The sequence below is a fragment of the Meriones unguiculatus genome, chromosome 10, assembly GCF_030254825.1.
Source record: "Meriones unguiculatus strain TT.TT164.6M chromosome 10, Bangor_MerUng_6.1, whole genome shotgun sequence".
NCBI classification, from domain to species: Eukaryota; Metazoa; Chordata; class Mammalia; order Rodentia; family Muridae; genus Meriones; species Meriones unguiculatus.
In genome coordinates this window covers 33,959,568-33,984,823 of record NC_083358.1, presented here as the reverse complement: position 1 = coordinate 33,984,823, position 25,256 = coordinate 33,959,568, and the positions used below count along the sequence as shown (strand labels likewise).

The window sequence follows — 25,256 nt, the reverse complement described above, 5'->3', positions numbered from 1 at the left end:
TAAAAAAAAAAAAGCTGGATTTGTTTTAATGGACTAAAGCTTTCTACCAGAAAATTCAGTTAAAAATTGAATTTTAATTAAAAATGCATAGTTCCAGTAAATTGATTGTGTTAAAAACAGTCTGTTTCAGACCACTCAAATAACTAAAGAGCTAGAGCCTGCCTAATATTTTAAACCAACTCCCTCTCAGGAGGCTCATACCTCCTGGCATGCAGCTATCACAGGCTGGGACCTGCCACTAGCTCTCCTTGACCACACTGAGCCATCCATTGCAGAGCACCCATGCCTACCACGGTGATGATCTCAGAAAGGCCAGGAGCAAGAGGGAGCCAGCAGGGGCACATCTCCACCATTTCCTCTTTGCTGTGATCAAAAAACCACTTCCAGCCTGCCTTTTCCCCTTGGCACACTGGCCAAGTGTCTCCACAGTATTGCAAGGGCCAGAAACATCACTGCTTTTTTTAAGGTAGAACACTACCCCACAGAATGGCACATGCTACACCTCCTCCCTCTGTTCATCCCAGTACACACTCAAACTGCTTCTACCTCCTGCCTCCTGTGAACCAATCAATCTCTTCTTTCTCATCCAAATCCCAAACACTTGGCTGCAGCTTTCCCCACCCCTCCCTCTATGAGTAACACCCTCTTCCCTGCTCCACTCCCACCCTACCCTCCACCTGAAGGATGTTACCCTTTCGGTCAGTATTTCTACAGGTTTTGAACCCTCAACTTCTGCTTCTCCAAATATCATTCCTAATCATACATTCTTCACTAAAAAATAACCTTTGGCTGTGCTCTCTAATCTCAATACTCAAAAGGCTGAGGTAGGAGGATCATGAGTTCAAATCAAGGCAACCTGGACTAGAAAACCTATCTCCAAAAGCATGGAGGCAAGGGCCAGGAGTGTAACATATGTAGCAGCAAAGCAATTGACTAGCAGGCACAACGGCCTAGGTTTAGTCTCCAGCATGCAGAGAGATGGAGGAAAGAAGAAAGGGGGACAAAAGCAGAGGGGAGAAAGAAGGAGCCCTCACATTAAGTAATACCCAGAATTACTCAGGAGGGCTTATTATTATTATTATTACCAGGGTCCTGCAGAAATATTATCAGAACTTTTTCCTTTTTCATTATTTCATGCAATCTATTTTACCATGTCTTGCAAAATTCAGTTTTTTCCCTCGCCTTCCCACACAAGACCTTTTATTAATTAATTTATTCATTTTACATTCCAATTGCAGTTTCTCCTCCCTCCTCTCCTCCCAATCCCTCCTTCTCATCTCCTCCCTGCCATCTTGTCTTCCCTTTCTCCTCAGAAAAAGCTCAGAGAAAGGGAGGCCCCCTCCTGTATCAACCCGCCTTGATATATATCAAGTTGCAGTAGGACTAGGCACATCTTCTCCTATTGTGGCTAGACAAGGCCGCCCACTTAGGGGAAAGGAGTCCCAAGTCCCAAGGCAGGCAACAGACTCAGAGACAGCTCCTGCTGTTTCGAGCACCCTAGCCCAGCAGGTGAGTTAACTTAGTTCTCCTGAGAGCAGACCTTGTTAGGAAATGGGTGCTCTTAAGCTCTGCTCTCAGAAGAACTCAGCTAACCAGAATCTACCCTGCTGGCCCAGGCTGGTCAGTTAAACTGAGCAGGGGACAAAAACTACCCAACTCCACCTAGGTCTGATCTCCCAAATTACAACATCAGCCCTCTCTAGCCACTCTGTATCTCCTAAGAATGGACAAGAGACTGAGAAGAATTTGAAACACCTATAAACCCAGGCCCCTGGCTTACTAGCTAAGATCTGATCCCTAGACACCTTCAAGGAGTTCTTTTCCAGTCTTTTACACAGTAGCACAGAACGTGTTTGGCCATCAGAGGAAAATGTAAACTCAACGATTGCATGACCTGAAGAGACATGACAGGGATATCCAGATTGGGAATAAAATTAATAAGTGTCCACACTGATGACTTTACCATCAGGCCCTTTAGTGTATGCTAAGTAGACAATGTGGAAGAACAGGTGAACAATGTGAGGCAAAACACAGAAAGCAAGGCTCCAGAGCAGAACTGCAAAACACAGAAAGCAAGGCTCCAGAGCAGAACTGCAGGACTGCCTCTACTGCAGGAAGAGCTCCAGGCTTGATGGCAGAGCAAGACTTTGAACATCAAGACTGGAAATAACAGCAGAATATCTGAAGACTGAGGCAATCACCAAGGTGAAACATGCAGAATAAACACCAGGAGAAAGAAAAGAAAGGACCAGAGAAGTCCTCAAACAATTAAGTAGAAGATGCCCTAAAATAATGTTAAGTGCCAGGCCACAGCACAGTGAACTGAACACTAAGGCAGAAACGCACCAAAAAAGAAGCCAAATAGTAAGATAAATAAAGCCATCCAGGCAAATCATTTTCAAGATACAGAAAAATCAGAAAGTCAAAAACTTTGAAAGAAGCCAAAGGGAACTACAGCTTCTCTACAGCGAAGCAAAGGTAAGAGCTGCATTCAACTTCTCTTCAGAAGACAAACAAGCAAGAGAGTAAGTGAAATAGTTGAAGGAAAGGCAACAAGAGCAAATAAACAAAACCAAGAAACGAAAGAAAAAAAATTCCAAAACAAAACAAAAAAAAAAAAACAAAAAATAACAACCAACCAACACAGAACTGTGTATCTTGCTAAGTTATACCTCAGAAGTGAAGAAGAGCTGGAGAGATGACATGGAGAGAGAAGTGTCTGCTGCACAAGCTTGAGGGTGACAGTTTGGATCCTAATAACCACATGAACAGCCAGCATGGCTACATGTATGCATATGATCCCTGCTCTACAGCTGACAGGATGCTCACAGTGCTTGCTGGTTGTAAGCCTGACTCCAGATTTAGAACCCTACCACAGAAAAAGAGGACAGAGTAATAGCATGACCACCTGCATACATATTTGCATACAACACACACAGTGAAATAACTTTCTCTGTCCCAGCATGGTAGTACATGCCTTTAATCCCAGTACCTAAAAGGCCGGGGTAGGAGGATCTCTGTGAGTTCAATGTCAGCCTGGTCTAAGTATCAGGTTCCAGAGCAGCCAAGACTAAAGAGAGCGACTGTCTCAAAAGAAAGGGAGAGATGGAGGGAGAAAAGGGAGGAAAAGATGGATGGACTAACAAAGGAAAAAGAAAAGGAGAGAACTTCCTCTGACAAACCACAAATAAGGTAGCCTGGTATCTTAGTTTCTATTGTGAAGAGACACCAGGACCACGGCAACTCTTATAGCAAAAGGAGCTATAAGAGTGGTGGAGAAGAAGCTGAGGAGTTCTACATCCAGATTGGCAGACACCAGGAAGAGAGTGCCTGGCTTGAGCCTCTAAGACCTCAAAGCCTACCCACAGTGACATGCTTCCTCCAATAAGGCCAGGCCTACTCTAACAAGGACACACCTTCTAACAGCATCACTTCCTATGGGCTTATGGGGGCCACTTTTCTTCAAGCCACCACACCAGGCCTGGTAGTCCACATTTTTAACCCCAGCAGAGGAGGGGGTGGGGGAGCAGGGTTGTCTGTCAGTTCCTCCCAACTGGAGGTACAGAACTAAATCTCAGTCAGAATCCTGGCAAGCCATTTTACAGATATGAACAAAGTGATTCTAAAGTTATGTGGGAAAACCTAGACCCAGGATATCCAATATACCATAAAAGAAGAAGAGGAAGGCTGGAGGATTTATGCCATATGACTACATGCCAAAGAAATGAAGATGGAGCTGGAAAGATAGCTCAGCAGTTATGAGCATGTATTTATTTTCCAGAAGGACCTAAGCTAAATTCTCAGCATCCACATCAGATGGCTCACAACTGCCTGTAAGCCCAGCTCCAGATCTGACAGCTCTGGCTTCCATGGATATCCCCACACATATATACATATGATTAAAAATAAAATATCATATTTTTTTTTAAACAGAAGGTATATGAGTTAATGAAATATACATCCAGATAATGGCATATAATTCAGTGTTCAAAAATGAGCTAATGATTTATGATAAGGCATGGAGGAATCCTATATACAAATTAGTGGGCCAAAGCCAACTGTCTGACATTCCAGAAAAACAAATCTATGAAAATGAATGAGGCCAAGCATACAGCACTTTTAGGGCAATGAAAAATACTTTGAATAGTACTGTAATGATGGCTTTACCTTACTGTACACTCACATGTAGCAGATTTCTCATGTATGAGAAAGCTCTGTAGTGTCCCTTGAAGTTTGCTATGAACCTCAATCTGCTAACAAGGCAACCTATGAATTCCCAGTACATCCTCACTCCACAGCCTTAGCAGCTGTTTTTTATATATCAACAACTATCTTGTTACCCTTTGAGTCTTAACACACAAACCATCCTTCTTGAGAAGAATGTCTGCCTTGATGGCACTGCAATCGCTAAGCTGAGTACAGTCCAGTCACAGAGACAGATTTTCAGCACAAAGTTTTTCAATAGAGAAATTAAGGCTGGCCAGGTATAGTGGGGCACATGCCTTTGGTTCCAACACTCAGGGGGAAGAGGTCGGCCTGTTCTACATAGAGTTCCATGTCAGACAGGAGATCCTATCTCAGACAAATTCACAGCTTCAGAAAAATACTGTATTATATAGTTCTTATACAATTTTTACATCGTTCACTTGTTTTGCTTAGATCACTCGTCTCAGTGTAGGCTTAGATTACAGCTAAGCAAACCTAGTGGTGCACAGAAGTATCTGCCACAGAAGTAAAATGAAAGCAAGTTTTCAGAATTGTTTCCGCCGCCTGCCTTACAACCTAAGCACTCACTCATCGTCACCCACGTTAGCTTGCTGTGTCCATAAGCTGCCTCACCAACCAGAAACCAAACTTCTTGAAAGACACAGCAAGCGTAAAGCTCCTTTGTGCATGCATGCATGCTCAGCAATGCAAGGCCCTGGATTCAATCTCCTGTGCAAGATGGAGGGGAGAGGAAGGAGAAGAGAAAGGGAAGGAGGAAGGAAAAGAAATAGACGTGCTTCCTGAAAACTTTGCTGTCCTACTAGGTAAGGGAGAAATCAGCGAAGTCATACACACTATGCATGTGCCCAGAACTACTCGTGCCCTCCCACCCCACTCACTACTTCTAATATTAAGCAGTTATAAGTTCTTACCATGGCATTTAGCTGTGAGTTGCTTGCCTGTGTGATGCCAAGAATGTTGGTAGTGTGCATCACCTCAACTGAAAAACTCGGCAGCCAGCTTGCAATCCGGGACCCTAAAACAAATCACAAGAATTCAACACAAGAATTAGTGCCCTGGTCCCTGCCCCAGTGTCACCCATGAATCCAGCCACTCTACTAACAGCTGCTGTTCACTGAGGGTTTCCTTCATTCCAGGCCTTTTTTGTCAAATGTTTGTCAAGTGTACCCAGATTAGTTCATTCTGTCTTCACTAAAACATGTACATCCCAATCCTCCCAAAGACATGATGCTGGCCCCAACCTTACTTAGCCTTTGGTCCCCAAGGCACTGAAAAGTTAAGTAGCATGTCTAACATCACACAGTTAATGACATGGCAGGATGTGAGGCCAAATAGCCATCCACCTGCAATCCATTCTCATCACAGAACCTAAGAACTTTCTGCTTAATATGATTTAAAGGTTTGATCATGGTCTGGGCATTGTGGTGTATCTCCCCACCCCACCCACCCCCTTTAGATAGGTATCTGGGTGCTTTGTCTCCCTGTATGTCTGTACACAGTGGGTAAGCAGTACCTGCAGAGGCCAGAAGAGGGCATCTGATCCCCTGGGAAGAGTTACAGATGGCTGTAAGCCACCATGTGTGCTGGGAATCAAACCCAACACTGCAGAGCCATCTCTCTATTCCCTGGTACACACCTTTACTCCCATAACTTGGGAGACAGGTGCAGGAGGATCTCTGAACTCAAGGTCAGCATAGTGAGTCTACATAGTGAGTCCCAAGCAAAAAAGAGCTACTCAATGAGACAGTACCTTGGGGAGTGGGGGGGCTACCTTAGCTTTCAGATTAAAAAAAAATTTTTCAAAGAGTTCTCCAGCACAGGTTTGTGGAGTGATATAATCTTGATGGTTGTTGCTTCTGTTATTTTAGGAAAGGAGAACTTAAAACACAAAGCCATCAGTGCCAGCTGAGAAACAGTTCAGTATCAAGCCTCGTGTATTGTTGCCTCATTTCTTTACAACCAAGATGCAGCATTGGATACAAGGGGTCTTGCCAAATAAAATGTACTTAGAATAAAATGGAGGTTTATTGCAAGAGCACACAAGGGACAAAGTGACTTGTTTGACTCGTTGTAGTAATAGCAACTAATAACTAATAACTGTTCATGTAACCAGGCTCCACCTCCAGAATCTGCTAACACATTTCAGAAGCTGTACCTAATAAACCAAGTCTGGTGGTGCAAGTCTGTAATCCTAGCAACTTGGGAAGCTGAGACAAGAGAAGCAACAGTAAAAAGCCAGCCTAAGAAACATGAGACCCTGTCCCAAAACAGAAAGCAAAAAAAGGACAGGGAATACAGCTCAGTGGTAAGGGGCTTGACAGGCATGTATGAGGTTCACCTGAGAAGAGTTCAGCCCAGCACTGAGAGAAAATAAACGAGCTTGGTACAGTTCTCTCTGAGACAGGGTCTTACTTGGCTGTCCTGAACTCACTTTGTAAACCAGGCTGGATTTCAACTAATAGTGATCTGCCTGCCTCTGTCTCCCAAGTGCTGGGAGTAAAGGTCTGTGCGCTAATGCCTTTGTTAATGGAAGCTTGGGCATTCCAAAGCCTACGGTGATACCAAAGTGCTGCTGTGCTGAGCACAACAAAGGGGCAGAAGGCCATGCCTGACCAGCGTGCAGCAGACACAATCAGTCATGGTGAAAGGCTGACAGTATCAGGCGGCCAGTCAGCAGCATGCATGCATCCCAGCACATTTACTTGAATCAGGATTTGCTTGGGCTGTGGGAAAGATTTAGAAGGTGAATGTCTTTGATTAGCTGGGGTCAGGGATACCTGAATTGCACGCAGTGGTACAGCACCTCATTTCCCATGCGTGGCCTTTTACTAGAAGGAGAAATCAGTACTTAGTGGATGGGGGGAATCTCCAAGTACAGTGGAAAGTCACTGCTTAAGACTAGACCTTCTCAGTGGATGGGGCGTTTCTAGGAATAGATAGCTACCTGAACTGGTTTCCTTATCAGGAAGAGTCTAAAATCTGCCCTGAGGGCTATGTGACACTCCTTACAAGACTGAGGGGAGGGAATTTTTAGGGCTTCACTGAGAAAAATAGAGTCCAACATCATAGACTGAGCACAAAATAGCTATCTGGAGATGTCAAACTTCAACCTAATGTAGCAAAGCCCTCACAGAGTGGGAATTCATACAACACATTGTAGACAAATGTTAATTCAGAACATGGCTGTTCTGACAAGAGATCAGATCCTAAGACCTATGTCAGTGTGATTCAGCTTGAATACAAATTCCTTTAATCCAGGAGACAGAGAGAAGTTCAAGGGCAGTCTGGTCCAGAACAAGTTTCAGGTAAAAAAAGTTTAGGCATGGTGGTACACACTTTTAACCCCAAACAATGAAGGTAGAGACAGTATGTAGAAGGAAGTGCTACACCCAGTTTTCGAGCCCCCAAAAGATCTACAGGAATTGACCCCGTTGCAAAACACAACAGGGTCTTTTTATTACAAGCTTGAGCCAGGGGGCTGCCCTTTACAAAGACACAGGGGCATGCGACCCCCGGCTCCGGGAGATCAAGGTTTTAAAGGAACATAAACGCTAATAGGGTAGTACAAGCCTTGGCATTACAGGACTGGGTAGAGGAACGAAATGCAAGCGGGGTGGTCTCTAGGGAAGCTGACCTTTAAAATGATTGCTCTGTTTTTAGGCGCCAACACTGCTAGCGGTCAGGCCTAGCTACCTGGGAGACATCTGACCTCTAGTTCTTAGGGGCCATTTGACTCCAGTCATACCCTGAGGTTTATCTGGGTGAGGACTGCTGCTGGCCCATTATCTGAAAGGAATGTGGTCTTGTGATTCTGCCCTAGCCCCAGGAATTAACTCTAACCTTTCAGAAGCACCCATGTTTGAAAGTGATGTCTAATTAAGTGGCATAGACAGTGACAAATCAGAAGAGTTGACAGTAGGATCCGTTGAGAATAGAGGAATAGAGAGGAAAGAGAAGCTACTCAAGGGGCAATTCGGGGAGTGGGGATGGGGGCCGGGGAGTGTTGTCAGCTTTTACAGTAACAGGGACAGTAACAGAGATGGGTTGCATAGAGAACTCAGGTGAAGCCAGAGAATGAGAAGAAGCCAGAAAAATTAGAAAAGATTGCTGGAGTTAATTTTAAGCCAAGAAGAGCAATTGAGAGGCTGAGAGAAGCCAGACTGAATCAGTCAGCTGGGAGAGGAGTCTGAGCCAGAACAGCTGAGTTAAGCCAGCCAGCCCAGAGCTCAGCAAGAACAAGAAAGGGGGAGCTTACAAAATAGTAAATCTCGGAGGCTGAAAACATTCTAGACCTGGGTTAGTAGGAGGCAAGACAACAACTGAACCAGGAGAATAAATTTATTTTTACAACACATGGAAATGGAATTGATGGGCTCAACATCCACTGGGTGCATGTGACTCAAGGGAAGATAAGGAGCCCCACCCTCACCCTCATTGTAATGCCCATGACTTTAGAATCTAAGCTACAGGAAGAAAGCAACAGGGCTCCAGGTCTGATTCAACCTATGGTCATGGTACTCCCTGAGAAAACAACTCAAGAAACCATCATGTTTATAAAACACACCAATACAACCAATTATTAACAAAGACCTAACTACCAAACTGGTTGTGTGAGCTCCTTGAAGGCACACTTACTCAATTTTACTACCTCCACCTCCCCCACTTTATTTTTTTTTTTTCCAAAAAGGGTTTCTGTGTAGCACTGGCTGTCCTGAAACAGGACCTATAGACCAGGATGTCCTTGAAATCACCAAGATCTGCCAGCCTTTGCAACACCAGTACTGGGATTAAAGGCGTGTACCACAACTGCCCAGCCACACCCCACTTGTTAATGGTTCAGAATAACCAACCCCTCAGTTCCACCTACCCATCCACCCACTCAGAATACTTTTGAAACAGGTATAAGCCACACACCGCAGTTACAAGCCTGTAATCCTAACTCTAGGAAGGCTGAGGCAGAACAACCCTAAATTCAAGGCCAACCTGAGAAACACAGAAAAAACTTGAATTAAAAACCAAGTAAGGTTAAAATGTAACACTCAGGCTGAAAAACACTTGATGCTAAACCTGACAACTCAAATTTAATCCTGGGGATACATATGATACAAGAAAAGAACCAAGATTCACAAACTGCCCTTTGAACTCCACAGGTATACCATGTAGTATGTGTACATATGTGCTAAAACATATGATAAATTGAATAAAATGAGAGTAGTGAAAATTTCTTAAAGTACTAGTAAATTTGTCTATTCAGGGTGGTTTATAATGCTAACAGTTCATTTTAGGAAAGAAAATCAGTCGGATAGTTGTGGAGGCTGAAGCCAATTTACCATCAAAGTGAAAGAAGTGATTGTGCTGGTTTAGGCGAGGCCTGCCTTCTGCAGCTGCTACAGGGACCAAGTTCTCATCCAAGTTCTCTCCTTGCTGGTCTTCCCTGGCACGACTGCCATCAGCAATATTAAGAGACATTCTGCACGTTGGACAAGAGGTGTCTTGTTCTAGCCAAGAACGAAGGCAGGAGCTATCAAAGAGTTCAAAAGAAGAGAAATGAACATATTTAATTGCTCTTTAGCATACTCTAGGAGAATTCATCAGAATTTTTTCTAATGTTTTTTCTATTTTTATTTCACTATTATTTTTTACTAGCCAGATCTAAGTACTGACAAACATTTCTGAATACCTCTCTGAATCCCTCTCTCTAATATAGACACTCCTGGTTAAGGCTACAGCATGGCTTATCTCCCCAACTCCATGTGGCTCAATCATCCAACATTTGGCCTCTTCCATCCTAGAGTCCTCTGTAAGAGAACTTTTATTCTCCTGCTTCAACTGTTGTTTTGGAGACTTATTAGCCTCATTCTGCTAACCTAGTTCTAGTCCTGAAAGCTTTTAGCCTCTGTACAACCTAGGCCTAGAATGTTTTCAGCATGAGACTTACTGCTTAATAAGCTTAACCTTTCTTGTTCTTACTGAGCTCTGGCTAGATGGTTCAATTCAGCTGTTTTGGCGCAAACTCCTCTCCCAGCTGACTTAGTCAATCTGGCTCTTTTCTCAGCCTCTGAATTGCTCTGCTTGGCCTCTAACTCTAGCAATCTTTTCTTTTTCTGTTTGTTTGCTTTTTCAAGACAGGGTTTCTTTGTGTAGCCTTGGCTGTCCTGGACTCACACTGTAGACCAGGCTGGCCTCAAACTCACAAGAGATCCATCTGCCTCTGCCTCCCCAAATGCTGCGATTACAGACCTGTGCTACTGTACCCAGCTCCAACAATCCTTTCTAATCTTCTCTCTCCTTCTCTGGCTTGTTCTGTCTTCACTTATTTATAGCTTGTTCTCTCATTCAACCTCTGTCTGTAAAATTCTCCCTGTACAACTTTCTCCCTGCCTCCTTTCTTTCTCATTAGTAGACAAGGCTGAGCTTAAACTCACCAAGATCCAACTGCCGCTGCCTCCTCGACTGCAGATTACAGACGCGCACCACCTCGCCTAGCTCCTCTGTGTTGCTCTTTAAGTAGCTTCCCTTACCTCTCTCATCTCGTGAGAGTTGGGTGTATCTCATTCTCCAAGTCTTTCTCTGATTAGTCACTGTTTCTGCCACTCAATTAGACATCACTTTCAAACATGGGTGCTTCCTCCTACAAACTAACTTTAACTTCAGTGTCTGGGATTAAAGGCGTGAACCACCACACCTGAATGTAGGGGTTTGTTTGTTTGTTTTTACCTAAAACATCCTCTATACCAGGCTGGCCTTAAACTCAGATCTGCTAGCCTCTGTCTCCTGGATTAAAGGTGTGTTTGTATTCCAGCCAGATCATATAGACACACCAACCTCCCCCTGCGGAGCTGCCCCCAGTGCCTCCCATTTTACATGCTCTACACCTGCATATCTACACGCTCTATATCTGCATATCTCACTTCCACTCATTCTCAAACACCACTTCCTCCTAACCTAAATCAGATTCTTTTGTTTCTACTCTTCAGAGCCCTGTTTTCCCTTTTTTAATTTTTATTTTCTCTACTCTCCCAACCCCATGCCCCCCACCACCTCAGCTTTTAAGTTTTTGGAGACAGGGTGCCTCTGTGTGGCCTTGGCTGTTCTAGAACACACTCTGTAGACCGGCTGGCCTTGAACTCACTGAGCTCCACCTGCTTCTGACTCCCGAGTGCTGGGATTAAAGGTATGTGCCACCACTTCAGAGCCCTGATCTAAAGCATACAGGTCAATTTAGACTATACACATTCTAAATGTGCCCATTAATTCAAGTTCAACTCCTGCATTAAATGGCAAACTCCAAAAATAAAGGCTTCGTCTGTAACTTCCATCCATTTTATCCCCACAGCCCACCACAGTATGTAATCCTAATAAATAAAACAGTCTGTCAGGACATTTGGTGAGTGGCTACTCCAGCTCCAGAGCCATTCTGATATTAAAAAGAAAAAGACAGAAGGCGTTAAAAAACAAAACAAAACAAACAAACAAAAATAACACCAAAAAACTCAATAGTCCAAGGGCCAAAAGACAGCTCTAAATCCATCAATAGCAAAACACTAATTCCAGGTACATATTTATCTAGCTTAAATATAGTGTTGATGAGCTCTCTGAAATAAGATAGTTTCTTTGATCTTGGAGGCTTATGAAAGGGTCTAGCCTGTGATCCTTGCTCATGGATCACTCAAGTGGTCTTGATCTGGTCCCATTTCAACCATGTTCCCTATAGTGTTTTCACACTACTTCTGAACATGAGCAAAATGCAAAATCAGATTTTTCTCTCCTTGGAAGATATGCAGAAATGTGTATTTTAGAATATTAAAGAATATTACAGACTGGGGCTGGAGAGACAGCTCAGTGGTTAAGAGCACTGTTTGCTCTTCCAAAGGACCCAGGTTCAATTCACAGCAACCACACTGCAGCTCACAACTGTCTATAACTCCAATTCCAAGGGATCCGACACCTTCACACTAATGCACATAAAATAAAATTAAATAAATTATTTTTAAAAAGAATATTTGTTAACTTAGAACTTAAGACACACACCTTTAATCCCAGTGTTCAAGGCAGAGGTAGTCGGATCTCTATGAGTTCAAGGCCAGCTTGATCTACAAAGCAAGTCCAGGACCCCTAAGGCTACACAGAGAAACCCTGTCTCGAGAAAAAAAAAAAAAAAAAAAAAACCTGTTAAAACAAAAAAACAACTTAGAACTTAAATGACAAAACATATGAAGAAAGCTAATAAACAGAAATTAATATGGCAAATGTAGGTAAAGAACCATCTGAAGCAAAAGAAAAGGCTCAGGAATTAAAAAAAAAAAAAAAAAGCCAGTCACAGGCTCCAAGCAACAGCAACAAGAGGGCCAGGTTAAGGTAACATTCTTGCTTCACTGCTGGGATTATGTTCAAAACCATGTAAAAAAGCACTCACACCCCCAGGACAAAAGTCCATTCCCAAACACCCTGTACAAAGTGCCTACTTGTGAAAAAGATGTCCACAGGGCAATTTCCTTGCAGCCTGCATCGAGTCCCAGCAGATTGCACAGTCATCATTATTTACAGCTAGCTCCTCAGGAGTTGCAACTGCAAACCTGTAAAACATGTAACAGGCCCAGCAGGAGCTCATTAGTTCATACACATCCAACATTCACCGTATTTTATACTTAACCACTGTAATGGCACAATCACACAGTAAAATTGATCAATGAAAAAAATTTTTTTTCCTTCATAGCTCTTAAAATAACCAAGTAAGAAACTAGCATAAACACTGACTCTGCAAGTAACAGTGGCGCCTGTTAGTGTACAGACACTCATGACATTTATGAACACATACAAGGAATAAGATCCCCAGAGATCCAAACTGACCCTGAGAAAAAAAAGGATACCCACTATTCCTGCACTTTCTGGTTTGGGTTAGCCTCAAGCTGGCAAGCAAGAGTCTTCAGTGAGTGAGCCATGCCAATAAATGTGGATGTATAAAGTGTGATCAAAACACACCTTCCCAAAACAAAGATGGCAGAAAACCATAGGAGCATCCACTCAGTAGAGACAACAGACTGACCAAAATTAAGAACAGTGTATCTTGATACACCCTTCCCAGGTTCTATGTCATCTCTAAAGAATAAGGTCACTAGAATACAAGGAGCTAGTAAATCAGCACAAACCACCCTGCAACCAAGGGGGACACAGAGTTAAGCCATCAACACTCCAGCCTGTACTTTTCTGTCTAGTTAGAAGTTTACAACAGCAAGATCTGGTGAAGAGTAAGAGTCACTGTTACCATATGAGCTCACATGGAAGCTGGGAGTGCTAACTACCGCAGCCAGGTTATGAATTTAAAGCTGACCTAGAGCATGAGCATAGCAGAGTAGGGGGTCAGCCTCCACTATGGTGAGATCCTGTCTCAACACCACACACAAAGCTAAAATGAATAAACACCAAGTCATACTCTCTTACCTGGCTTCCATGTTTCCTACCACACGCAAGTAGTTCTTGTGCCTGCGGATTCGACGCTGAACCTCATGGAACAGGTAACGAAGCTGCATAAAGATGACTAGGCTGGCCATAGAAAACCAGATGTTGCCAAATAACTAAATGGAGAAGGGGGGGTAAAATATACAATAAAAACAAATGTGAGGGGCTAAAAACACAGCTTAGTGGGTAAAATGCTGTGTTAGGCTCTCCAACATCCATATAAAAAGCCAGGCCTGAGCCAGTCAATGGTGGTGGCACATGCCATTATTCCCAGCACTTGGGAGGCAGAGGCAGCAGGGGTATCTCTGTGAGTTCAAGGCCAGCCTGGTTTACATAAAGAGTTCCAGACCAGTCAGGGTTACAAATTGAGACCCTGCTTGTTTGTCAAAACAAACTAACAAAAAATAAAGGACAGGCATGACCACACACATTTGTAGCCCCAGAGCTAAAAGGCTGAAGACAGAAGGACTCTGAAATTCACTGAGCAGTCTAGTTCATCAGTGAGCTCCAGATCCAGTGATTACCTACCTATTTCAAAAAACAAGGTAGAGAACAACAAAAGAAAACACCTTGCATCAACCTCTGGCTGCCACACATACATCCATACCTTCGTCTATGTGCAGTATGAGCACACATACACAAACATGTAACACACACACACACACACACACACACACACACACACACACACGAATCTGCTAGTGATGAAGGTGCATAGACAACAGAAGCTCCCTAAGGTTGGTGAAGGGGAAATAGAATAATCCTTCAGGAAGTAAATGCATGTATCTATTTGATTGCCGCAAACAGTACACACAGCTCTTTAGCTTAGGCATCCCTAGATATGCCAGCAACATCCTGAGTAATTAACCAGAAATTCCTAAGCTTAATACACAAGATGTCCAGCCATGCAAACTTACATACAGACACATACATACATTAAGCTGTATAGACTTTAAATCTGTTTAATTTTGTGTGTAGTATTTATTTGCAAATTTTTATCATAAACTTTATAAAAACAAAATGTTAAGTTTTCTTCATTTTAAAAAAGTACACTTATAAATGTGCTCTGTGATTTATAAATGTTACTGTGACTGAGCTTATAAATGAATTGCCATGACTACACTGACTGTTGCCATTATTGAGATTTTTTTTTTAATGCTCACCTGTCAAGAAGTATGTTTCCCTCCTGTGGGGCTGGGGAGCAAACCCAGGACACCGACCATGCTGGGTGAGTGCCCACCCTCCGCTCCATGGCCAGCCAGTCCTGGGTGTCCGAGCCAGGGTCTCAGTATATACCCAGGCTGACTTTGCACTTGATTCTCCTGCCTTTGCTTCACAAGTGCTGGAACTAGAGGTGGGTAAGACTGGCCCTGCTTCAACACTCAAACTTCTGACACACCAATTTAATGCAGTAGATTTTAAGTACAAAGACTTTCTTTTTAATTACAAAGGTAGAAAACCATAAATCTATAAGGAGGTAAAAGCAGCAAGAACTCCTTCCCATTACCACTAGAAAGCAACTGTTCAAGAGGAGAGCCACGGGCACTGTAGGGAACCGTGCTCTAAGAACGCTCTACTGCCTGGTGAGCAGAGTTAACGAAGTCTCCTGGCACAGCAATCACCTGCTGAGCTGGGCACCAACCAAAGCAAGCCCATAGCACTGCTTTCCATCCAGCTGCCAAAGGAGGAAGGCTGCCCAATACACTCAAGTGTCTTAAGGGTTCACCTACTTTACTTAGTATTTCATTGTTTTAATGTACAAACCACTGCTTTAACGTTCGTGTCTTGAAAAATCTTGGTCCTCTTTCAGAGTTCTTTCTGAGGAAACTCACCAGCATGTGAATGTGGTGCATGAGGTCCAGGGACAAGAGAGTGAGCTCCATGACAAAATCTGTGTAATACACGTAGGTTCCCTTTCCTTCCCAAGTTCCTTCATGGTTGAGGTCCCAGAGGTGAATTATATATCTACAATACAGACAGAAAATGAGAAACATGTGTTAACTTACCAGTTCAAGTAAATTTAACATGTTATAGTTTAGTCACATTGTTATATATTTTACAGTATTACATCTCAAAGCCAACTAAACAAGTAAATGTCAATCATCTCTCTAAAATTTCTACTCACCTTAAAATCACATGAGCTGTCCTCACTGTCACAAGAAGAGACTACAAAAGAAAAATACTCCTTAGTTTAATTAAAAAGGAGATTTCTATGAAACAAAACAAAAACAAGAAGTAGATTAGTCAAGTTTATCACTCATTTATTTCCTCTGCCCCCAGTTTCTGTGGAATATCTTCATGATGCAGGAGCCAGCTTGTGCTGAGCCTTTCTTAGCTGATAGTGGGAAACAGCCATCCTTGCCCATCTCTTAGGAATGCCTTCTGCAATGATGAGGCCCATCCTAACTGTTTAAAACCACTTCTACTTGACATAACACTGAGTCACCATGACTGGTTACCTAAAAGAGCACCTGACTGGTGACGCCGTGATGCCAACTGCACATCACCACAACTGTCCTACACTGGAGCAGCGGTTCTGCCCTGAAGCTTCTATACCCTAATTTACCACAGAGAAACAGAACGAGAAATCAAACCCCATGCTATATAGACACATATATGTATATGTATGTGTATATATACCTGTGTATATATGTGTGTGTGTATATATACATATATATATATATATACACACATACACATATTTTTTTTTAATACAAACTGATTTTAAGTAGTATTTCCTGGGGGCTGGAGAGCTGGCTCAGAGGTTGAGAGCACTGGCTGCTCCTCCAGAGGACCTGAGTTCAATTCCCAGCACCTACATGGTGGCTCGCAACCATCTGTACAGGGATCTGGTGCCCTCTATTGACATGCACGCACACATGGAGAAAGAAAGAAAGAAATGAATCTTAAAAAGAAAGAGAAATATTTCCTCAAGCAATACATGATCATACACACCAATAAACCCAGGACAGGAGACTCAGGAGTTCAAGGCCAACGCATACTCCCAGAGTATTGTCTAAAAAGGGAAGGTAGAGTTGTTTTGTTTTTGTTTGTTTGTTTGTTTGTTTTGAAACAGGGTCTTACTATGTAGTCTTAGTTGGCCAGACGCTAGGTATATAGACCAAACTGGCCTCAAGCTCAGAGACTGTATATATGCCACCACACCCAGCCACTCAACCGAGGCTAAATAAGGTTACTTTTAGGTATACATTTTGATAAATTTGGCACACAATAAAGTGAAAGTTAGATAACCGAATGAAACCTAGGTCCACAGAAAGATCAGTAAGGGCTCTTAACTGTTGAGTCATCTCTCTAGCCAGGGGCATTTTCTAATTTTATCAGCACTACATATACAAGGAAATGAATACTACCAGGTAAAAATAGACATTAACCTTGCTTCCAACAAACTCATAAATATTTACACCTAATTTGTCTTGACAATAAATAACTAGCTTCAGTATATCTACTACATATATTTCTCTTATCCAGGAGGTATGTCATCTCTTTCTTTCCTTTTTGTAGAGGCAAGGTCTCACTATATAGCTCTGCTTGTCCTGGAACTCATTATATAGACCAAGGTGGCCTTGAACTCACAGACATCAGCCTCCCTCTGCCTCCCAAGCACCAGGATTAAAGGAGTATTTTATACACTGCTTTTTCCTTATGCCCTAATGTATTACCATGTCATATTACAGGTAACCTGGCCTACATTATACCTAATGCTTCCTCTGCTTCACTGTTCTTGGACACACAGAGAGGTGGTCTGATGTGATAGCACTGTCAACTGAACAAAATCTGGAGCCACCTGGGAGATAGGCCTCTAAGCATGCCCAGGGGTTATTCTGACTGGGCTGAGGTGAGAGGAGCCACCCACTGTGACACCATCCTGCCCGGGATCCTGGACTATCAGATAGAGAAGGAGCACTGAGCAGCAGCACACATTCACTGCTTTCCGCTTCTTCGGTGCAGGTGCAATGTGTAGCAAGCCACATTCCTGCTCCTACTGCATGTCCTTCCTGCCAAGAAGGATGGCATCTCTCAGGAACTATTAACCAAAATGAAGTCTTTGTCCCTTAAGTTGCTTTGATGAAGTATTTTATCACAGCAACAGAAAAGTAACTAGGACATTCAAACGCAAGCACTAGGATACAACTATAGGTGATCAGATAAAGAAGTTGGCCAATAAATACTTGGTGGGTGTGTAGCATATACAATGTAGATAAACTAAACAAATAAATGATGTGTATTTCAGGCAGCATCACACCCAATGTCACTGTGATCCTCAGAAAAGTGCAGACTTTACAGCTTGTATACTACGGGGCTAAGTGTAAAAGCTGAGTAAGAGAGCACTCATGACACTGAGATTAAGTCCAGCACAAAAAATAACCCACATGAACCATTATATCCAGAATTTTCCATTTAATAATTTCAGCTAGCAGCTTACTGAAAATAACTGAAACTGTGGAGAGTGAAATCACAAATAAAAGGAACTGGTATACTTCATTTTTCTAATTAGCAATTATAAGTAAAAGTAATTATAAAGTTTGTATTTGACTGAGGAAAAGTCAAATAAATATATTAGTTATTGAATATAAAGAGTACAAACAGGCTAAAAAGATGGCTCAGTAGTCAAGAGAACCTGCTGTTCTTGCAGAGGATCCAGGTTTGGATCCCAGAAGCCACATGGTGGTTCACAATCCTCTGTAACTCCAGTGTAACGGGGTCCAATGCCCTCTTCTGATCTCTGAGGGTACCAGGCATACACATGGTACATATAAACAGATGCAGGCAAAACACTTGGACACATAAAAAATAAATTAAAAAAAATTAAGACCTACAAAATCCTTGGATGCTGGAGAGATAGCTCAGTGGTTTAGAACTGGGTGCTCTTCCAGAGAGCCAACGTTTAATTCCCAGCATCTATATGGCAGCTCTGAACTGTCTGTTTCTCCAATACCAAAGGATACAACACCCTCTTCTAGCCTTCACAGGCACTCCATACAAATGCTACATAGACATAAATAAATACATGCAAAACACCCATACATATAAAATAAAAACAAACCTTTCCTTTTTAATTGGGCTTCTACCAAACAGAAAAAATTCTATCTTCTGTCAGTTTTTACAAAGTAATTTTTTTTAATTTTTAAATACTCAAGGAAGATAGGCCACACCAATGTGTGTGCAAGAAGTATTAACTAGACTCAGTCACAGAATATTAAAAGAAAAAAGAAAACATAAAGGTGGAAGGGTGGCATGTTGGGGAGGTCCAGGAGGAGTCCAGGGGAAAGCTGGGGATGAACATGATCAATATATATTACTTACATATATGAAACTGTCAAAGAATAAATATGCATATACATACACATATACATATATGTGTATGTATATATGTATGAATGAATGTATGTGTGTGTGTATATATATATATATATATATATATATATATATATATTCAGGCTGCTGAGATAGCTCAGTAGATAAAGGTACTTGTTACTAACCCTGACACGGTGAGATCAATCCTGGGACTTACACGGTAGAACAGGAGAACTAACTCTCACAAGTTGTCCTCTGACATCTACACATATGCTGTAGCATACACATGAAATAAATAAATGCCACTGAAAATTTTTTGCAGCCAGGCCTGGTGGCCCACCTATAATTCCAACACTCAGGAAACAGAAGCAGGCAGATTTCTGTGAGTTTGAGGCTAGCCTCATCTATATAAAGAGTTCCAGACCAGCTAAAGTCATAGAGGGCTACTACAGACAACTCTTGTTCATGACAGAAAGCCCTAACATCAATCTCCAGCAATACACACACACAAATAAAATTCCTTTAAAATGATGTTTAAATAATTATGTAAAATTTTAATCCAGCTTTAAAATGATTAAATATATTTCATTAATAGCCCACAGACGATTTTTGTTATATCTTAAGAAGAATGCTTTTCCTACTTTGGTGTGAGAGGACTTGAAATGCATTTGTCATTCTGAAACAGCTTACACCATAAGCCTCAGAATTTCCTCCTCCACCAGAGGCAGAATTAATACGGAATCAATGTGTGTAAAGAATTTTAAATGATTCCTGCTGAGCTATGACCCAGGATAGAGCCCTTGCCCAGGGTGTACAAAACCGTAGGTTAAGTTCCCATTACAATCCCTAGCATGCTGTGAAAGATGTGCACATGGGGGCCAGAACGGATGCCAGAAATTCTACTCTGTCACTCTATGGTCTTTTCATCCTGAAACAGGGTTTCTCTCTGAATTAGAGCTAGGCTGGTGAACAGCAAGTCCCAGCAATCCTCCCGCCTCTGACCCACACAGCATGAGAGTTACAAGTATGCAGACACAGCCATATCCAGCTTTTTCCGCTGCCGCTGGAATCCAAACTCAGGTCCTTATGCGTGCACACAAGTGTTCTTACCTGCCAACTCAGCTCCCTAGGTACTGAATTTTTGAGAAAAATAATTCAAGGATTATACAAAATACTTCATATAAAAACATTCAGGACCAGCACCCAACAGAAGCAGGAGGACAGTAAGTGCCCATTAAAGTAAAAAACCAAATATCTTTTCAAGTAGTCGGTCATCAACCCTCTGGTCTCCTTGCAAATGTTTAGAAGTCGAATTGGAGACAACCTATGCCCAGACCTTACCTCTGCGGCCATGAAAGCCAGGGTATGCATGCCATGGGTGTAGCCTGTGACACAGCAGACAACCGCCAATCCACAGCAGGAGAGCAGCATGGCAATCAGCAGAGACAGGACTCTCCCATGGCTGCTCATTGGTGTGGTGGGAGAAAAGGAAAGCTGAAAGGGACAAAACAGAAAGAGCTTATTGCTCCACCATGGCAATAAGAATTCAAGGTCAATGGTATCTTTGCTTAGAGCACCACACTAACATAGAAAAGCCCAGATTCCACCATGACCTGAATACATGAGCTCCTTATCATTTAATTTACCAGATATAATATGCATTATATGTGATCTCATTGTCCAGTTATCCTACCATGAGATTACAATCTCTAGAAGGATGCTCAATTATCTAACATTTTCTAGGACTCAGAACGATGTCCTGTTCTGCTCTGTGTCTGCTTGTCTTGCTCTAACCTTCCACCTCAGAATTCATATGGAGGCCTAGCCTGTTAGGGCTAGGACAATGGAAAGGAATCAGGTGCAGATTCCTATTCATAATGTGTGTTAATACTTGACAAGAACAACAGAAAAGAAGACTTGGAGCTATAGTAACTGCTGTACAGGGCAAAGGCTACAACCAGGCCGGAAAGGACGGCTAGACGCTCCTATTTATAACAAGAATGGGAACTGGAAAAAAATCCTTCAAGAGCGAGATTATCTCACAAAGAAGTCCAAGGCCATCTCCACTAACACTGAGTAAGCACAGAGACGCAAGGTCCGATAGTGGGTTCAACTGGGATGTACCACTCCAAATGCATTTCTCTCAGCCTGTATCAGATGCTCATTGGCACAGGTCTGCCCTGGGGTTACAGACAGATCTTATACCCAGACAGAAAGCAGAAGAAGCTCTTTCAGACTTGCCCCCAAGGGGTTGGGGCAACAGTACAAACAAGTGAGAAAGAAAAGCTCCACTAGCCAGGGCAAGAGAAGGGGGCGGGAAGGTCTAAGGCTAGAACAGAAAATGTCCAGAAGAGTTCAGGTTGTATACTATGTATATGTCAAGGCTCCTTCACACTCTGACCTAAGGTAAGGCTAGGAGGTAGTGACTGCAGCGTTTGGGGGATGGGATGGAGATGCTCCCTAGAAAAAAAGGCATCCTACTCCTGCTGGCAGAAGTTCCCCAAGGAACAGCTGGCCTAGAAGTCCTCTCAGAGAGCTATCCCAGGCATGCAACCCTGTGACTTTCTCATATTACTTCTTACATCAAACCGGGCACACACATGTAACTGAGCAAGGAAAGAGGTTGGCTACAAACTCACGTATTCAAATCGGTCTTTGCAGAGCTGAACCATCAAATGCAGGAAAACAAGTCCAGCAAACCAGAGGCACCACATCACCACCTCCTCCACAGTCTGGACATTCAGCACACCAAAAATGAAAATGAACTTGTAGAAAATAAAATTCCAAAACTTGTCTTTGAGATGCTAAAAAGAAAAAAGTTTGTAAAGGTGAGTTCTGCCATGCTAAGCTGACTTAAGAGACATTACTATAACAAAAGCAAGCTTATAGAGCACCTCTGTACAGAAGGCAAAAACAAAACAAAACAATACAAAAAACATGGTTATTTTATAATAAATAGACGAAAGACAGCCACAGCCACAAAGTGATCTGTAACTTAAACTTATAATTGGAAACAGTTATGAAATTTCAACCCTTTTAATTTAAATGTAAAATATTTTAAAGTAGCTGTTTAGCACCCTTATGTACTAAAAATAAAGTATTTTATATTTTTCATGTATAGTAGAAAGGATCAGCAAGGTTACGGTAATATTTTCAATCCTTATGTGCTCTGACTAATAAACAATAGAAAAGATTAAACTTTCTAAATAACCAAAAACCCTCTAAGCAGGGCTGGAGAGATGGCTCGATGGTTACAGTAGCTGCCGAGCAACACAAGGACCTGAGTCTGGAACCCTCGCACCCAAGTAAGAGTCGGGGAAGAAGCACGCTTGTCTGTGCCCCAGGACTGAGGGGCAGGCGCGGGCAGATCTCTGCAGCTCACTGGCAGTCTATCTACACTCATGAGCTCCAGGCTCAGTGAAAACCTTGCTCAGAAAACAACATGGAAAAGGGCTGAAGAGATGGTTTGTGGTTAAGAGCACTTACTGCTCTTGCAGAGGATCTGGCTAGGTTCCATTCCCAGCAACCACAACAGGCAGCTCACAAAGTACGCAGTGCAATAAACTCATACAGGCATATAAACAAAAGCAGTGTTTTAAATCTTTAAAAGAAAAAAAGAAAGTAGAAAGCCAATGGGGAAGAGCCCCAAAGTCAACCTCTGGCCTACACACACACACACACACACACACACACACACCTCTGGCCTACACACACACACACACACACACACACACACACACACACCTCTGGCCTACACACACACACACACACACACACACACAAACACACACATGTATACAACACGCACACATATAAATATACTCCACAAAAACAAAATGACTAAAAATTAAAAAGCTACTTGGTAGTATATAAGCAATAAACTCATTAAAACAACAAGAAAAATGTTCAACTATATCAGTCTATACAGCTAAATATGATTGTGTCAGCCAACTATCCCAGCACTTGGGAAGCTGGCCTGGCCTACACAGGACCCTGTCTCAAAAAAAAAAAAAAATTAAAAATAAAATAATGTCCTTAATATTTATTATCTCTTTGTCCAATATGCAACTATTTTAAATTTTGTCCATTGTTTTCTTACAGGTGGTTGTGATTCACCATGTGTTCTGGGAATCCAACCCTTGTCCTCTGCAATAACAAGTGCTCCTAACCACTGAGCCGTCTCTCCAGCCTTTAACATACTTTTTTAAAGCAAAAACTTTCAGTTTTAAAAACTGTCACTTTCTTGGGGCAGGAGAAAAGGCAAGGGGACAATAAATGAGTTCCACCTCTTACAGACATTAAAATGTTGGATTAGCTAGCTATTGATAGAGGTGGCAAAAGTCTGGGTAAAGATAAGAATGAGTACATCACGCCTTTTTTTTTTTTTTTTCTTGACAACATCTGTCTTCACAGCCCTAGCTGTCCTGCCACTCACTTTGTAGACCAGGCTCGAGATCTGCCTGCCTCTGCCTCTGCCTCTGCCTTTCAAGTGCTGGAATTACAGGTGTGTACCACCACCGCCCAGCTATAGGTATGATTTTTTTTAAGGACTGTAAACATTTTACAAATTTAATTTAAATTTAAATTTAAGATGAAGTGTGGTTCTGTGGCGCCTGTGATCCCTGCACTCAGAACTGGAAGGCCGAGGCAAGAGGGTCCTGAGTGCAGGTCAGCAAAACTATAACACAAAGACAAGAATTCCTCTGAGAATTCAGACACTACTCTGACTAGATACTTGGCCTTCAGAGAACACAAAAGCGCGTTTTTGAGCGCTATTCACCCATAAAGCAGACGGCCTGGAGCAATGCTGCCGCTGCTCTTGCACACTGTATACAGCTAGTCTGGACCCTGGTTCTGAACACCACACCCCAAGAGAGTAAACCTGGAATCCCAGGTGAATGTCTGTTTCTGGGGCAAAGAAAGTAGTAGAACTTGAAATATCACAGGCTGTGATTCCTGGCTCTGCTATCACACAACTGGAATCCTTGACATTCCGTGTTTTAGCTTCCCAAGCTATAAAATGGATCTAAATGAGTAGAACAGCCTATGTCTCACAGAATAGTTGGTGAATTAAGCGAGTTCGTGTATGTGAAGTGTTTTAAAGTGCCATAATAGACATTCAATGATTTAAGTACTTTAAAAAATGAAACTCCCCACTGGAGAGACGCTCGGTGGTCATGAGCACTGGCTGCTCTTATAGAGGACACAGCATCCCGACATCTCCATGGTAGCTAACAACAATCTGTACTCTCTAACTCCAGTTCTAGGGGATCTCTTCCTTCTTCTAGCCTCCATGGGTACCAGGCAAGCAGATGGTATACTCATATACACAGAAAAATACTTAAAAACAGACAGATAGAGACGCTCTCACTACCATAGGCCTCCATTTAACGGTGCACTGCTTACTTCACTGTAAGTCGTGTCTCCACCTAATATCACTCTTATCTCTTAAGCTTACAGCACCCAGAGAGCAGATCTATGTCAGTTCTTTAGTCTTAACTCAAAACAGTTCTTTGGGGGTGGAGGGGTGCATCAAAACAGGGTTTCTCTGTGTAGCCCTGGCTGTCCTGGACTCACTCTATAGATCAGGTTGGCCTAGAACTCAGAGATCTGCCTGCCTCTGCCTACTGAGTGCTGGAATTAAAGGTGTGTATCATCACCCGGTTTCAAAATAGTTATTAAATCTACTGGATGGCATTCATCATAAAACAAGCCAGCATGAAGGACATGGGCTATACTGGAAAGGCTGAGCTGGTTAACAGCAAACGTTTCAAATCTTGAAGGTAATGTTTTCTGTAAAGTTTGACCTGACAAGCAAACACACTAGACAAAACAAGGCATTGAAGGCACACCGACACCCAGAAAGCTTGCCGCTGGCCTGGTCCATTTCCAGCTCAGAAAGAACCAAAGCTTTGAAGAAAGAAGAGTTCTTAAGGAAAATTTGAAGAATGAATTATCTTTTGATACTTTTGGAGCCAGAAGTGACGATAATCCCAGCACTGGGTGGCTGAGACAAGGAGGACTGCTGAGTTCAGGGGCAGCCTGCTCTGCAAAGCAAGTTCCAGGCCTGCAGAAATACATAGCAAGGGCCTGTTTCCACAAAACAAAAACCATAAAGAAATAGTTATAATGGGATAGCTTAGTTATCCTGAGTACAATTAAACAAAGTATTTTTTCAAAGCTAACCTTTCTAATTTTTATCACTGTGCTATGACTACTCAAGAAGATATCCTTACTAGTGGGAAACACATCCT

General features: G+C 42.4%; 1 protein-coding gene across 1 annotated transcript in view; it reads right to left on the bottom strand.

The window, feature by feature from the left end:
- Nucleotides 1-25,256, bottom strand: part of Amfr (autocrine motility factor receptor) — a 44,774-nt gene that overhangs the window by 11,234 nt on the left and 8,284 nt on the right. Inside the window, exons 3-10 of the mRNA XM_021657441.2 lie at nucleotides 21,642-21,806; nucleotides 20,344-20,496; nucleotides 15,812-15,852; nucleotides 15,519-15,651; nucleotides 13,669-13,802; nucleotides 12,693-12,803; nucleotides 9,558-9,748; nucleotides 5,139-5,242 (exon numbers count right to left, since the gene is read on the bottom strand). Of these exons, the coding sequence (XP_021513116.1) occupies nucleotides 5,139-5,242; nucleotides 9,558-9,748; nucleotides 12,693-12,803; nucleotides 13,669-13,802; nucleotides 15,519-15,651; nucleotides 15,812-15,852; nucleotides 20,344-20,496; nucleotides 21,642-21,806 (1,032 nt within the window). The remainder of the gene's footprint in view (nucleotides 1-5,138; nucleotides 5,243-9,557; nucleotides 9,749-12,692; nucleotides 12,804-13,668; nucleotides 13,803-15,518; nucleotides 15,652-15,811; nucleotides 15,853-20,343; nucleotides 20,497-21,641; nucleotides 21,807-25,256) is intronic.